The 17,265-nt window shown below is 33.5% G+C and overlaps 1 protein-coding gene and 1 non-coding gene across 2 annotated transcripts; one reads left to right on the plus strand and one right to left on the minus strand.

The window, feature by feature from the left end:
- Positions 1-8,137: 8,137 nt before the first annotated feature.
- LOC105338254 (PP2C-like domain-containing protein CG9801) lies at positions 8,138-15,269 on the minus strand. The gene is made up of 5 exons (XM_011443271.4): positions 15,078-15,269; positions 14,458-14,600; positions 12,847-12,978; positions 11,535-11,716; positions 8,138-11,162 (listed from the first exon to the last, which is right to left on the minus strand). Exons 2-5 carry the CDS (start codon positions 14,597-14,599, stop codon positions 9,981-9,983), a joined length of 1,638 nt encoding a protein of 545 aa, XP_011441573.3. The 5' UTR covers position 14,600; positions 15,078-15,269; the 3' UTR covers positions 8,138-9,980.
- A 208-nt stretch (positions 15,270-15,477) lies between these two features.
- Positions 15,478-15,559, plus strand: Trnas-gcu (transfer RNA serine (anticodon GCU)). Its single transcript has one exon. It is a non-coding gene; the product is annotated as a tRNA-Ser (tRNA).
- The last annotated feature ends 1,706 nt before the right edge of the window (positions 15,560-17,265 follow it).

The raw sequence follows: 17,265 nt of genomic DNA on the forward strand, positions 1-17,265 counted from the left end.
CTTAAGATTTCTATCAAACTGACGAATCGCACACACACACAAAATATTTCAGTCTTTCAAAACAAGTTTTGATAACATTCACTCAAACAATCTGCAACAAAGGAAAGACTTTTGTCGTTGTAAATAATATTAATTGACCCTAAAAGAAAATTTAATTAACAATTTATATTGATTAATGAAGTCTAGAACATTGTCACTCCTTATAATAAGGGAGGATGTTAAAAATGCAATCATATTCAAGGACAACAACAAACTGTGACAACTATCATAATGTTTGATAAACTGGTAGAATATATATATATATATATATATATATATATATATATATATATATATATATATATATATATATATATATATATATATATATATATATATATATATATATCAGGGCATTACAGAAAGAGGACATTGTCCTATTCAGTGCGTCATGTAATTTGCTTTCTGCAGGTACTTTACAAAGAAGGAGCAGCCATTTTTTCATATATGAGATCTAGAGAATATGCTAGATCTTTTTGGGAGTCTAACGTCAGTCCTCATGGAGTCCGGTCCATGTTCCCAATGTAGTTTATAACCATGACATAAAGCACACACAGTAAACTAAGAAAACATGAATTTAGGCGCCGCTTAACAATGATACCTTTTCTGTAATTGGTATTTGAATAGATGTCGGCACAGAATGAATATTATGCGTTTGAAGACCGAATTTTCTTTTTAAGTTTAAAAGAGGAGCAGATTTTAATACGCCGAAAAAATATGAATATATTTTATAACTATATATAGAATACCGTAATTCGGTTTTGTCATTAGCTGTATAATTACCATAATATTTTTAAGAAGCAGGTTAGGAAATAAACATCAGTAAACGTAAATTCAATTGATTAAGATAATGTTTCGATGTTAATAAAAGCAGGATGGGATATCCACTTTGTTTTTACAAATCATAACTATTTATACGCAAAGCAAGGAAAACCGCTCTAAAAGAACTAATGTTTTTAAAGTGTCAGGACCAAACTTTGAGTAGATAAAAAATTGTGTAGCTCGTATACTTGAAAAAATACTTTTTGATAGATTGAAAAAACTTAGTTTTTGTATAGGAGGAGAAAATGCACATCCATTAATTGACCCTAATCCCATGTTATTTTTCTCTAAAATCGACATCTCCTGCTGAGGAACTATTCAGATGTTAGAATAGTTCACGATTATCACTTAATTAGATATATAACGGTCCCTGTCTTACATGTAATTTTAGAACAATGTCTGTAAATTAATACTTCGTGGACTTTTTCGGTTTTTCCTGATCTGTGGAATCAACTCAACATTGAAAGAAACGAACGGCAAGAACTGACTATGGATTGGCTGTTCCATCTAGGTCACTTTCTAATCAAAGATTCGGTATATTAAGAAATTTATTCAACTTGCATGAATTCTTCTATGATATTTTCAATATGTAAAATGGAAAATGTGCTAGGGATGTTGTAATCATTACGGACAAATCTGGCGCGGGTTAGGTATATTCAACAGAAAACAATTTATTAATAGTTTGAAATCAAGCGTTCCTTTGAAAACAAACAATTTGTTAAGAGGCTAGATGGTCGTATCCATTTTTAAGACTATTTTGATCTCCTTGGTAAGAAGAGTTCTGTATGCATTTTTGGTACATTATACTTAAATCTGAACGCTAAAATACATGTATATGGACCTTTTGAAAGAATTTATATCTTACATTTTATAAACCTGTAGGCACCTTTTATTTACTAGATCTTGACCTTAAAAATCGTGGCAATATATTCTTTATTTCGCTAATTAATTAAGAATCTCATGCTGAGAGAATATCATATCCAGACACCCAATCATGTCAACTTGTCTGAGTTTTTCAACAAGTCAGATCTAAATAAGTCATAACAATCTTAGCGTCATACAATTTAGCTGATGTTATATGTTCAATTTGATATGTGTATTCATGTAGATAGAACCATTTTAACAAGGCCTTGGACTTTCAGTAGGGCGTAGCTATCTATTCCTTGCGTCAAAACAAGTTAAATAGGTTTCAAGCGAAATATGCACCGATTGCGTTGTCCTATAGCTAAAAAGCCAGACAAGTCTTGTTGATTTCAGAGAGCCGTGGTTGACAATGAAATATACAGGCCTACGTCACATTGCTGTTTGACACAACTACCCAAAGTCCAAGCTCTTATTAAAATGGTTCTATATATAGTCTTTATCCGATCCTCAAACAGTTCAAAGTCTCGTTATTACCTTAAAGATGTTACTCGTTCTTCATGCGTTACTAGTGTAAATGATTTGAAACTTAGAGAAAATTAACAAGGTCTCTTACAAAGTTATACAATACTGTCTAGAATGTTTTAATAGAAAATACATGACTGCGTTCAAAAGGTGTAGATTTGTGTAAAATTAAGGGGTTGTCAAACTTCACTTTTTTTTCAAACATGGTTGCTGGTAATACTGCAGAGCTAAAGTAAAATAATTGTTACCTAAGTGAAATCTAAATATCAATACACCATTACACATTTTCCATCACAAAGCCCAAATTTTTAAATATGAACCAAAAAATTCTGAAGATGCACGAGTTATCGAACGTGGCCCAGGGGATCCTTTTGCAAAAGTCCTTTTTTTTCATTGGTAATTGCAAATTTTCATTAAAGCCAATTTGTATTCAAAAATAGATAAGAAAAATCCAAACGGCTATCAGGCATAAAAAAAATTAATTTACTTGTTTGAAATCAAACTATTTAAAACTGGCTTATGCGGGAAGGCAAAAAAATAAATATTAGGAGTTGTTATTAGAGTAATGAGGAATGTCTATAGACGAAGAATGCTCCAATAGTTCGTTAGCGCCATTGAATCAGGATAATTCTGTTCGGGATACAGGGCGGAAAAGGCTTTGTATAACAGTGTTGTCTTATAATGTCCCCATATGGTCGGGATTTTCTGAATTATTTCGCCTCAATCCAGTTTTCCGTTTATTAATTAACTAAAATAGCGGCCTATTCTGCATCCTTAACAATCTTTTTTATAAGCATTTGCAATCATATCAATGCAGTTTTTGACGTTTGAAAAGAGAGAGAGAGAGAGAGAGAGAGAGAGAGAGAGAGAGAGAGAGAGAGAGAGAGAGAGAGAGAGAGAGAGAGAGATTTTCATACAAAGTCATAAAGAAAAAAACCCAAAACATTATCGAAATTTTTTTAACTTTTGTGGGTTTTTTCATTTTCTTTTTTTTTTCTTTCCTTTTTTTCCAGTGAGGACATTTTCACCGGAAATTTCAAGAAAAATAGGACCTTGACCCACAGGGGCATCGTAAGCCTGTAGGTTACAAGTTAGAACTACCCGTACCAGCTCAATTACTTTTCTTGTTTAGCAGTTGTAACGTGTACTTGTACGTTTAAATGTTTTAATGTAATTATGGATATCCTCTCCTACTAAGCTGAGAATGTTGGTTATAAACGAAAAGTAGGAATTCTGCATGTGTTAATTTTATTAAACATCATTTATTATATATGCACATTTTTATTTATCGCAAATTAATAAGATAACGGAGCCATTGCATGCTTTGGAGGAAGAGATGCGTGAAATAAACTCCAATAACATATTAAACGCTAATGAAAATTTATGTTGGTAGATATCAGTATTCGCATTGAATATTCAGGCTTAAAAAAAGTGAACATATTTTTTAAAATTAATAGACAACAGGGAAACAGAAGCTACAAGTTCGACCTTACGGGTACTTTGCAATTTACACGTATGTTCATTCGGGTACATACGTGCAGAAATTCGTCATTACACAAACTGATGACGTAATGCACATATTTCCCGTTCTACACGTACACGTACGCGTACACGTTGGTTTGCTAAACCTCTCTATTTTGCATTTATTTGCCGGATGTTTTGTAAATTTAAGCATTTGGTTGCGAATGGCTTGCATTTTATCTCAAAAGAATGAAACATATCAGTTATTCTTTGCTTTAATAAGTAGAGAAATTTCTTTTAAACTTTTTGATATATTGTTTTAAAGGGGCATGATCACGATCTTGGCATGTTTTTGTTAACATTGGTTAAATAAATATACTGGTAAAAGTTACCTGTAAACTTTTTTTCCAAACTGATTTTTATATCTGCTGATTCGTTTTAAACATAATTGAACAGTTCCTAGCGTTTTTCACATTCATGTTTAGTTTTAGAAATGATTTTTTTTCTATATTCAAAATGTATACAAAACATGACCTGAGCTTTGTTTACAGAACAAATAATTGTGAGCTCTGTATCTCGCTGACTGCAACTCAACGACTGACTCTCAAATTTTCGTTGACTATTAGAAATGCCTTGCTGATGTACTAGTGTTAAAACATTTTTAAAAAATCCATACTGTTATTTGGTTGGCTCTCTCCACCACCACTATACCGGCTCCCAATCGCAACTTCTCGGGCCTTTCCGGAAGAGCTCGGATTAGAATTTTATTCAAAATGGAGTTGCTTCCTATTATAAGAATCAGCTAGACAGTCTTTCATGTCTTTCCTGAGGAATAACTTAGGGTGTATCATTGACTTCAATGAAGTCCATCTCACTTCTAAACAGATCGTAAAATGTGTTGTATAAAATAGCAAATTTAATGAAAAGGGGGAGGGGGTGTCATGGACGCCTATGTAATACAGTCGAGGTGTTTTTCCGAGCACTGCCGGAAAAGTCCGAAAAGTTGCGATTGCCACCACTCCCTACCCCCTCCCCCCAATCATGATTTTAAAATGTTAAATTTGCTCTTAGTAGGTCGGGTACAACTCATATGCGCATGACATTTGGTATTTTTTATTCATGCAGTTGTAGTTGCGAAGTTATGAATTGCTTTTGAATATTTTTTTTTCAAAATTAACGTTCTTCATAACTTTTTTGACGTTAAAAAATTGTAATTCATGACATAATTTCAAGTTTTGAATGCATTCCCATACACTCTATCTGACTCACTAACAGAGGTGTGGCTTATGAAACAAATCTCTCCATCATATTTTCAGTCTTTATTTTTAAAAAAAAATCTTGCCTTAAGAAGAGGCCCAACCCTTGATTAGAATAATTGAGCTTGAACCCCTTTACCCAATGATAGTTTGTGCCATGTTTGGCTGAATTTGGCTTCTAAAGATGTTTGTAGAAGAAGTCCAAATTGTGAAAAAAAAAAAGTATCCACAAACGGCGCTGGACAAAAAGTGATCAAAAAAGCTTATGTGAGCTAAAATCAGAAAATATCAATTAGAGTAGATTACACCACTGGGATTTATTCTAATTAAATTCCAGTGATTTATAAGAGTCGTTGATTATTTCTTAAAGAATGAGAGTACCAAACCCCCGGATGTTTACATCAGAGAGAAGTTATAGTACCAAAACCCCGAATGTTTACATCAGAGAAAAGTTATAGTACCAAACCCCCGGATGTTTACATCAGAGAAAAGTTATAGTACCAAACCCCCGGATGTTTACATCAGAGAAAAGTTATAGTACCAAACCCCCGGATGTTTACATCAGAGAAAAGTTATAACGTTGTAATAATAAGGAATGAATGAGTAGGCGTTACGCGATTGGCTGAATTCAGGTATGTGACAATTCTCATTTTGCAGTAAAAATATTAGTTTTTAAAATAAATGATGGAATGAGCGAATATTTTAAAGAATATAGCAACACTAGGAAAAATTGTAGGGGTGTGGGTTGATTTTTTATGTAGAGTGAAATTTACTGCCGATCACTGTAAGTTGTAAACAACTGCAAATTTTAACGCCACGGGGCCCTATATTTTTTTGTCATTTCCTGAAAGGTCTTGAATTGAAGTTTCAAATGATACCAAAGATTTGACTGAAACTATTATAGTAAAGTACTGAGAGGTCATAACGTTTGTATGGTGTTCTATGGGAAAATAATTGGCAGGCGTTTCCCTATAAGAGGGCAGGATGTATCGTCGTGGCCATTTTTATGCTATTTTTACCTCATGTAGATGAAGAGCTATGAATAAAGATTTAAGAAATTGTTGAAATTTAATTCTAAAATGTTCAGAATTTTTCTTTATTTCATAATAGTTTATAGCTAAAAACATCATATTTCAAGGTTGTTGGCAAATCTTATGGTTTATTTATTGACCAACCATCCATTAACATATATATAAAGAAAAATATGTTTTGATTTGAAAAATTTATAACAATACAATGTTTTTAATTTTCAAAACAAGCGACGGAGTTCTTTCGATCCTTTTAAAGTCAACAAAACATTAAAATTCTATATTTTGTTATAAACAGACTGGGCAATGTAATGAGTTAGCTTCGGCGGAATTAAAGAACACAATAGTCTTTCAACACAAGAAAACATTGTTGTACGAAAGCCTATTAGTATCATTTATGCAAATGAATTATAAAATAAATAGCGTAACGTTGGTTTACATTAGGATAACTCTGATAAGTGAATCAAAATAATTAAAAAAAAATTTATAATATATAAATTAAATCTGATAAAAATTCACATAACTTTTTATATCAATTAAAAATGTTTCAATGAAATAAGACGGTAGGGCATCTTTATCGATTTTCTGGCCGACTCATTTGCTCGTTTATTCTCAATAAAAAAAAATTACCTACGAAAATGAGACCAATGGGCCTCTGTACCCCACGGGTTGGGACGTTTAAAGTGTGTTTATTTGATGTTGCTTGTCAAATGTTGGGGTAGGTTTTCCCCATCCCTTTCAACAATAATTCTACGTGTCTGTTATATATGTAATCTAGAAACATACATATAATATATTTATGTTTCAAAAATAACCCTTTGTTCATCTATGCAGTGTTTAATTAACTTGTTATAAAATGCTAATTATAAAAAATGAACACAAAATTTTCTTTTACATACAGAATACATATACATGTTATCTTTTTTTTAAATAACACACTTTCCAAAAATTTTCAAATAACAAAAAAAAAATGTCCATGAGTTTAATTTCTTTAGCGATTGCAATTATATTCAAGATTTGGTGCGATCGCTCAAAATATACATGTATAATGTAGGTCAAGAAAGATAACTCTTAATTAAATAATTCCAGTGCGGTCAGTGTTTAATACCAATTTATTTCGACGTTTGATAAAATATTAGATATGACTTCTATATGTAGGTAAAACGTGACCTTTTTTTTTATATTCAATTAATAATTTTTTAGCCATTGAGTGTTTCGTCTTGTGTCAGAGTAAGTGGTTTGGATATATGTTCGGGGAAGGGGTGTTACAAAAAAGTAAACTTATTAATTATCAATAAACTTTATCCCTCTAACTGAAATTATAGTTTAGAGAGAAATTGAGTTATGAACAATGTTTAATGGAGAAGGCTTAAATAGGCTGTGGAGAAGGCTTAAATAGGCTTTGCCTGCTGCCCAATCCTATTATGTAAATATTATTTTGCATAATAAAATATGTTCAAATCAAATCAATGTTTAATGGAAATTACGTCATACATAGTGTATGAAAGCAGAAGGAGGTAAACCGACGGTCATTACAAACGAATAAAGAATAGCAGAAGAAAGAAAACTAACTCTCTCATGATCTAATGATCTAGAAGGTGATTGGGAGTCCGCCCCCCCCCCCCCCCCCGGAAATTCAAATTTCTTAAATATACATATTAAAATCACCAAAGGTATGCCCCGAACAACGTAATCTCTAATAAATCAATGTTTTTGAAAGGTTTTGTAAAACATCACTTGTTGCCAGTTTGATAATGAGATACGACTCAATGCTCACCAAGTATAAGAAAACATATGAATTCTAATATCAAAAATTGATAACTTCATACACATAATTTTCCACAAGAAAGTGTACTGGTAGTTAGAAAGATATATATTGTATCCTATGAACTTAACATCTCTTTCCCATTCTCATATACTCTTTATTAGAAATCTACAAAATAAATGAGTTAGAACTGTTAATTTTTTAATACACTGTACCTTTTTTTGCAAGATTTCTGACAATTTAAAATGTGACACAAGATAGGATATTGGTCGTAAGGAAATTAATAACTGAATTCCTGACAGTCATATACATGTATCACACAGAAACACTGGTGTACAGGGCTTTCAAAAAAGCTGATCAAAAGAAGACAAAAATCTGGATGATTGTTTCTTCATTATATATTCTTCTAAAATCTTTATTGTCCTATGAACGAAGAATGTTTCACACACTTCCTAAAATTTTACGAGAACAGGCAACAAAAAATTTATTTTACAACTTCAGGAATTACAGAATCTCAAACGATACACTGTATAAACATTTTATCTGTTACAAGTATTCTATGAATTCCTGTTGAGCAAATAACAATAAATCGGAAAGCAACCAAAAAAAAAAATTCACCTTTAAAAAAATACCCATTGCTCTACCTTAAAAGGTATGTATCAATTGTGAGAGATATGTATAAATTAAAACCAATTCTAAAATTGTACAAGGATAAATGAAGAGAAAGAATAGGAGAATGAATATCAAACATCCTTTTTAAATGTATAGGGGCAGGATCAAATTTTGAGCTGAAAATTTTCAAAATTTTCAAAATTTTAATTTTTCATTTTTGGCTTCCTTTCGTGTATTTTTAATAGTAAACCAAAATTTGAGTGTCCATCTGACTCAGTCATCAATTTAAGAGCATGATACAGTGCTTACAAATCTTTTAATGTAAACAAAGCTTAAGCCAAGTTTTTGTTTACAGATTAAGCGCTGAATAGAAAACACCAGGTATACCAAAATTGAACATAACAAACACTTAAGCCTGTTCAAAACAAACAGTAAATGCTTGAAATAGAGACTTTTACCAGTATACTGGACCAATGTTAGCAAACACATGGCACAAGCCTTGTTTACATAACAAAGATTTGTGAGCCAGAGGTCTGCATCTTGACGCTAATATTTTTGGCTGAACTTTAGAAATACCATGGTGAAGCATTGTAAAGATTAAAAAAGGGACAATTTGAAAATTTATACTTCAAATCAAGATCATGCCCCCTTTTAAAACAAATATTCATAACTGGTTGAAGACACATCACAAAGTGTTCTGGCAGTGAGGCAGTGATAAGTACTGAATTTTGAACACTTCTAGAACTTTTGCTACACAAAAATGATTGTTACATTGACTTGTTTTCATACATGATTACATGTTTTGCAAAGTTGTTAATGACTACCATGGACAACAGAAGCGAGTACAAAAATATCCATACAATGCACACAACCATGCTGCTGAATACTGTTAAAAATAATGCATGCAATATACACCAATGTAAGTACATGTAAATGTAAAATATTTCACCCTGCAGTATGTTGGGCCCAAAAACATTATTGTTTTGCTTCTCAGGCTAAAAATTTCACAAAATAAAACAACATGTGGGTATTTAATTTACATTGTACATGTAAGATTTGCATTGGGGGAATAGCTCAATTTTCATATCCTATTAAAAATTCAAAATTGAGTTATTCCCCTTTTGAATAAGGAAATAAAATCAACTTTTTTTCGACAGCATTTGAAATTGACCCAATAGGGCAGTGCCTGAGAAGCAATACATTCCTTGTTATTGGTCTAAGTAATTCATTAATAATGCTATAAAATAAATTACTACACATTAAATAATTTGAATCCCCTCATAGCATAATTGAGCAGCCCTGATGTGATGATTTCCCCATTACTGGAAATAAATGCCCCTGCAACTTAAAAAGCATTAATATCAAATACCTGGTGACTATGGATGTAAGTTAATTAAAAGTTTCAATGTTTATACATACATGACGATGTATATTTTAAAAAATCTTCTTAATGTTCTAAAAAACGACAAATTTAAAAAAATGATCAAATATCAAATAAAACCTTCATACAACCATTTGTTTTAATATAGGTCATACATTAAGAAAAATATTTTTTAAGTGTTTAAGTAATAGCGACAGATTAGGGGCAATAATTCAATGATAGGATCATAATCATACAGAAGACTCATGAGAACTCTGGCGGTGTTTCCTACGTGGTGCTGGAACAGGAAATGGATTGAATGGACTGACTAATGAGGGTGAGGGGATTTCTGGGGGAGAGACAGGTTCTGGACTCCCAGGAGACATGGCCTCCGCAGTTCTTGACCGTGGCCTTTTGAATGAGAATTTTTTAGGGGAGACAGAAGCACTTTTGGGACTGGTGACGAGACTAGAGGAGGTATGGCCGTTAGTAGTATTTACACTCAGATTTTTTATCCTTGCAAACAGTTTTCTTGGACGTGATGACTTTTTCTTTGGGGTAGGAGAAAGTGTTACCGAGGTTGAGGGGCACTCATCCGACTCGGAAACTGAATCCAGTTCTTGCACAGTTTCAATGAGGGGGATATTCTCCATTTCCTTTTCATCCCTTTTCATGACTCCCACTTCAAAAGCCACTATAGAGGCATGATCCAATTTGCCAGGTGCTTTAGCCATTTGATTTACAATGTCAGAGTCTCGTTTCTCTTTTTCCTTCATGGTCAGTTTTCTTCTGACGTACAGCTGAGGATTTTCTAGTATTTTTCTCTTGGCGTCTGTCAGAGCGAGAACATGCTGGACTAGGGCCCCACACAGTTCCTGGGCAGAACACTGCTCCTCTGTAACCAGTTCAAACTCATAGACCACCCTCTCCATTTGTTTCATAGCATACAAATGTCTCTCACTGGGCTCCATTTCAGGTTTTCCTGAATTCTCGGAACTCGGAGAAAGCTCATTGCTGTTTGCATCATTGATCTTTTTCGGCAGCGCAGATTTGGTGACAACAGGGTCGAAATTATCTGATATGCCATCTGTAGTCAGAAACACAATATCACCTGGTTCACAGAAAGACAGTGAGCATGTTAGATTCTGGAGCTCCGGATCGTTACCACACACTGGTCCTATTGCACCACCTGCGTCTCGAATATCCCGCTCTGAGGTAATATCGTGTGAACCGATTGTCAACTCCCTGATACCAAAGCGATGGCTGAATATGTAACAGTAACTGTCCCCTACATTTACACAGCAGATGGCAAACTGCTGGGAATTTTTCACTGGACAGACCATGCAGGCACACATGGTTGTTAGGCCCCCTTCCCTTTCTAAAATGGTGGCATGGGCTGCATCAAAAGCCTGTCTTAAAAGCACAAGAGCCTCCTACAAATACAAATTCAAAACACACATAAACATAGCACATTTCCATATTTTTTTCATTCTCATCAAAATCAATTGCAAATGAAAAATGAAAATATTTGCAATTTCTTTATTTATACCATATATCAGTTTTTATTTCAAATCTTGATTTTTATGTGGACCATGGGTAAACTATTTTAAAATCTAAATATAACTATGATATTAAAATTTTGATAACATAGAAAACAATACTGATCTGACACAAATAACATAAAAAATAAAACCCAAAATTATCCAGGTATACTCGGCATCTTTCATGGTCAAAACATTTTTGTTAAGATAGATATGAAAATTTTGGGATTAGCATTAAAACATTTTATAATCCATTCCACTTACCTGTGTGTTTTGTGGCTGTTGGCGATCCTGGAAGAGTTTCCGGTTGACGTACTTCATGGCCCCATACAGGGCACACCTAGCTGCCAGTCGAGACTTCTCCCCCCAGTTTACACCATCCGCTATCAGCAATAAACAGTTATTTTTCCTTGCACACAATGCAAAAGCATCAGCAATAGGATCCCCTGAAAACATCAAACTACATGTACTCATTTAACACAGGCTTTAATTTGGTGTTTTAACTATCTTATCAAAAAACTACTGTAAAACATCGTATTGAATTTTCAATGCTAATGGGCAAAATGGATGTTTTACATACAATTAACCAAAATGGCAATTAGGGACAGAAATACATGTACCATACAATCGCAGCTCCTTGGGCCTTTCAATAGAGCTCGGAAAAACCCCTCGAATGTATTAACATCACTGGATGTTTGAATTTTATACAAAATGGAGTCTTTCACATCAGTTTAAATATCCGCCAAACTATCTTTTATGTCTCTTCAGTGGTATTTTTAACTATATATCATTAAATTTATAAAAGACCAGCTCACATCTCAACAGATCTTAAGATGTGTTTTAAATCAAATTTTTACAAAAGAGGGGTTTGTCATGTACGCCTAATTCATACATTTGGGGTGTTTTTCCAAGCTCTGCCAGAAAGGCCCGAGAAGCTGCGATTGAAATACCATATTCTTATTTTGCATTTTACTACAGATGTACTTCAACATCTTTCCAATTCTATTTTGGTCCAGTTAAGTAAGTTTAGCAAGGTATCATATTGTACATTATATACTGATTACTGGATAATGACTTCCGACTATAAATGTCCTTTGCAAACATGCAATAGACCAAAGTAGATTACCTTAATAAACTTAGGACCATGAATGTCCTTTGCATACCATACATGTACATAATGTACTAGACTAAAAAGGAAAAATATTTTTATGACATTGATAGGTGATCTTTTATTACTGTGTATTACTTGTAAAAGGGCACTGACATAGATTAAAAAAGACACTTTTGAAATGCACCTTACAGTGAATTCGTTAATTTTCATAGGCATCAATTTTCAAGCAATTTGGTAAAACACAAAGTACTGATGATGTGTAAATCTATGGACAAAGGCTCTACCAATACAAATTGTTAATTCAAACATATACCTTTTACTTTAATGAACATTTGCTTTGGGGGATCATGCTCAATAATGAAATCAAACATATTAAGTGCTTACTGAATGTACATGTAGATGAGACAAATGTATTTATACATCGAAATCATGGTAATAAAGTAAAAGCCTTATACACGAGTGTACCTGACATCTTGCCATTGACTGGATGCTGCTCATAGAGAGACATGCAAATCCCATAAGCTCTCTGGTCCTTTATATTCCAGTTCTTCACACCTGCTGCCTCTATGTATGTATTAGATGGTACCCTGTTGCTGCCTGAAATAACAGAAACAAGCATCTTATTGAATGGACAGAACTTAGAACACCAACAAATAGGCATAGCAAGAGATTTTGTTATTTTTCATGCCATGTTGCAAGTAATGGTATGAAAAATAGTATGGACTTATCAGGTCTATGTTAAACTTTGTCTTAGTGAAGTTAGAATTCTGAGTTTTTATTTCACTTCACAAAACCCTTCAAATGTGTCTGACAATATACTAGTAAATGATAAGTCATTTGCTGCTACTAAATATACATGTTTCAATGCTTTTGTTTCTTGTGGCCACTGTTTTATCAGGGCATGTACTACGTGTGATCATTTTTACTATTATAATTTACCAGTAATCAAAATACTATTTTCAAGGTAAAAAGAGTATTTCAAGATGAATATGATTGCCCTTGTCCATCTTCATCAAATAACTTCCATACCTAGTCTTCAACATGAGTATCAATAAAATACCAGTATGCTTTACTGTGTAATGATAATGTAAGCTTTAGATTTAATTTTAAAATATTTAAATTTTCATAAATGCATCACTGTGACATGTCTAATGTGCTCAAGGGATATTGTTTGCTATTTTCTTTGTTCTTGTATACAGATGTTGGAAAAAATCATACTACTAAGGTCATTAAATATGCAACATGGGTATAAAATTTCTGTATAAAATTATCTTCAGATGATGACATTTTCATATCTGAATATAAATAGTTCATACATCATACAAATGCATATAGGATGAGTAACAGCATATGCACTCAATTTGCAAGGCATAAATGATTTATCTTTGGGTCAATCGTTCTATGCTCTTTCCCTCGCATCATTACCATAGATTTTCCTCCCATCCACTTCATTTACTAATTTCCATTATTCAGCATCGAATGACATTTTCCTCTGGGGACTGATAATTAGTGAATTCAATGTAGTTCCTGCATCTAATGATGACTTTTAGAGGTTTTGTTTGGGTCATTTGGTAATCTGTTTTCTGTGAGTGTGTATGTATAACTGTTACTACAGTAAATTTGCAGATCATGATGGAAAGAATACATCTAACCTTCATATATATATTTAAGTGGAGCAACTTTATATTAAATAAAACATCACCAAGAAATGATACTTAAGCACCGACTCATTATTTTTTAAAAGATAATAGTTTCATAACTACAGTGGTGTGTGCATGTTAACGCATTAAGAAAATTTGTGTGCACATGCCAATGCAGTTATGAGACTATATATTTAAAAAAATAATGATTCAATGCTTATGTTTACATTTTTTTTTAACTTCTTGCCTTGTCTGCAAATGTGATTTATGCCTCAAAATTACTGTACGTTTCACTTTAACAGCATCTCAACAAAATAAAACTGATCATTTACAGATTTATCCTTTGAGTACCCTGCCTGTGTTATGGTGGTGCACCTACAGTAGCTTTCCACATACTTCACATGCAAATCATTGAACATGTACATGTTTTTCTTACTAGTGTCTCTGAAGACAAATCCGAGTCCATCCTCGGGACCAGTGTAGCTAGCAAACACCTCATCGCTGAACTCATCCAGGCCCAGTAACGGCACATCCTGTGATGATTTTCCAAACCAAGTCTCACTTCCAAAATTTGTCATGCTGCAAGACATTTACTTTACACATTATATGGCCAGTATAGTTTGCAAACACTTTACAAACTCAACAAAAATTCATCAATTGTAATTTTGTCAACCCTATGAAATTGTGTATGAATAAATTTAAAATGACTCTGACATTGTAAGACACAGTTGGTAAAGGGAAGACATTTATGGGTGCATTAATCAATTTTATGGAGCAATGAAATTGCAATGATAAACAAAGATCACCGATCTTCAGTAGTGACTTTCAAACATTGACATACATGTCCTCTGAGAGTAGTAAGTTTGTCTACATAAAGTTGATAAAACACTAGGGCATATTTGGTGTAATTGACCAATACATCGTGCAGTTTTTAGAGAACACCGTGTAAATACTATAAACTTGTTACCAGATTAATCCGTAGTAACGTTTGTGAGGTACCACTAAGAGTATCTACACAACGTAATAAAACTAAAAGATTTCATTCAAATTCCTTACGTTTTGTCCCTGTGTCAAATGTTAATCCTCTTCATATCTAAGCACGTATCCGTTTTGAGTACATCTTTCAGATTATAAGAAAGTGTTAAAAATGCTGTGGACCCTCTTTTGAATCATTATGTTAATCACTAGCGTCCAAGATCAATGTTTAGAAAGAATTCCTAAAATAGATCGACTGTTCAAGGTTGATGTGACGCTTTAATGATGATTAGAATGTTTACTTATATGGTGGGTACATAGTTTATGATATGTATGTGTTATTGATTTCGGTTCTATTCGATCAAACCAAAAAGTTACGCCAATAGCAAAAATAGTGTGAGCACATTTCTTATTTATATCGTACAAAGTTCTATGGTTTACTTATAAGTTTATATCGAGTGTTTTCTCCTGCCATACACAAGACGAGGTGGCCGAGTGGTTAAGGCGATGGACTGCTAATCCATTGGGGTCTCCCCGCGTGGGTTCGAATCCCATCCTCGTCGGTAAACTTTTTAAGGTTTTTTTTATTAGAATGGTCTCAAAGGGTCATCAACACTCGCAGTTAATACAGTACCGATCCGGGTACCCGGTTTACTTTTTGAAAATTTGGGTCCACTCGGGGTTTACTTTGGGTTTACTTTTGTGTTTACTTGGATATTGCTTTTGAGGTCAACAGTACGCACTGAAGTGTGAAGCAGACCTGTCTTTAATCTTACCATCCTACTGCCCCTTGTATATTCCGAATACACAGTTAGCGTCTGTTTTAAGGGGTATACTTCTAACTTGGTTTACTTTCTGTGTCTACTCTGGGTTTACTTTGGGTTTACTCTGGGTCCACTTTAGTAAACCCGAAGTAAACCCAGAGTAAAAACCCAGAAAGTAATCCCAGGGTTTAGTTGGGGTTTACTTTCTGTTAGTTTGGGTCTGATCGGTACTGTAGTGTATGTATACAAGTATCATTTTCTCCACAAATCCAGGAGAAAATCTCGATTTTCGGTTTGCAATAAAGCATGTGGTTTTAACTATAAGAGACAATACTAACAAGGTCACAAATGACAGCGTGTAATCATAATGATATTGATGTAACTTCTGCCCTTGATGGTCATAATCATTCTCGTGACATTTCGGAATCACTTTATTGAAAAATGAAAAGTCTTGATTTACGTAATAAATGTGACTCACATAATTATTTGACCCTTTATCACTGTACTCAATAACAAGAGGCCAATTGGCCTTAACGGTCACCTGAGTAGCATATATCCCATACACAAACTTGTCATGGAGTCTCATATATGCATCTAATTAATTAGGTTTCATACTGGAGTAGAAAAATTATAAATTTGTAATGACGACCACGTTTCAAAAAGAACTGTGAAACCTATTATTTTGGTGAAAAACTAAAAGATCTGGTCAACAAAATCATGAATTCAGTTTTCCTTTCAGGTGTGTGGGAGTAAAGAAAATAATTTTTAACGTTATATGCATTAACATCTATACATCCATTTTGGCCCTGCCCTAGAGTCAAAACCCATCCTTGAGGGGACATGAAAATTAAAATTTCAGTAGAGGACTTCCTGATAAACATAATTATTAGTCAGTTTTTTTATACAGATGTGTGAGAATAGAGAAGAAAATGTTTAAACATTATATGCATTAACACTATATTGCCATATTGCGCCCCCCCCCCCCCTTTCATGTTTTGAACCCCTGACTCAGGGGCCATGAATTTCACAATTTAGGTCAAGGAGATTGTGGATATCATAACCATGTATTCATTTTTTTGCCCACATGTGTGGGAGTAGAGAAGATTTTTTAAGATTTAAAACATTTTTACTATATGGCCATATTGGCCCAACCCTAGAGCCTGAACACCTAACAAAGGGGTCATGAATTTCACAATTGTAGTAGAGGCCCTCATGGACATCATAACCATGTATTCAGTTTTTTGCTCACATGTGTGGGAGTAGAGAAGAAGATTTTTTAAGATTTAAATTTTTTTTACTATATGGCCATATTGGCCCCACCCTAGAGCCTGAACCCCTGACCCAGGGGTCATGAATTTCACAATTTTGGTAGAGGACCTCATGGACATCATAACAATGCATTTAATTTTTAACAAATATATATGGGAGTAGAGAAGAAGATTTTCTAAGATTTAATACATTTTTACTATTTGGCCATATTGGCCTCACCCTAGAGCCTGAACCCC

This window comes from Magallana gigas, chromosome 5, assembly GCF_963853765.1.
Source record: "Magallana gigas chromosome 5, xbMagGiga1.1, whole genome shotgun sequence".
Taxonomy (NCBI): domain Eukaryota; kingdom Metazoa; phylum Mollusca; class Bivalvia; order Ostreida; family Ostreidae; genus Magallana; species Magallana gigas.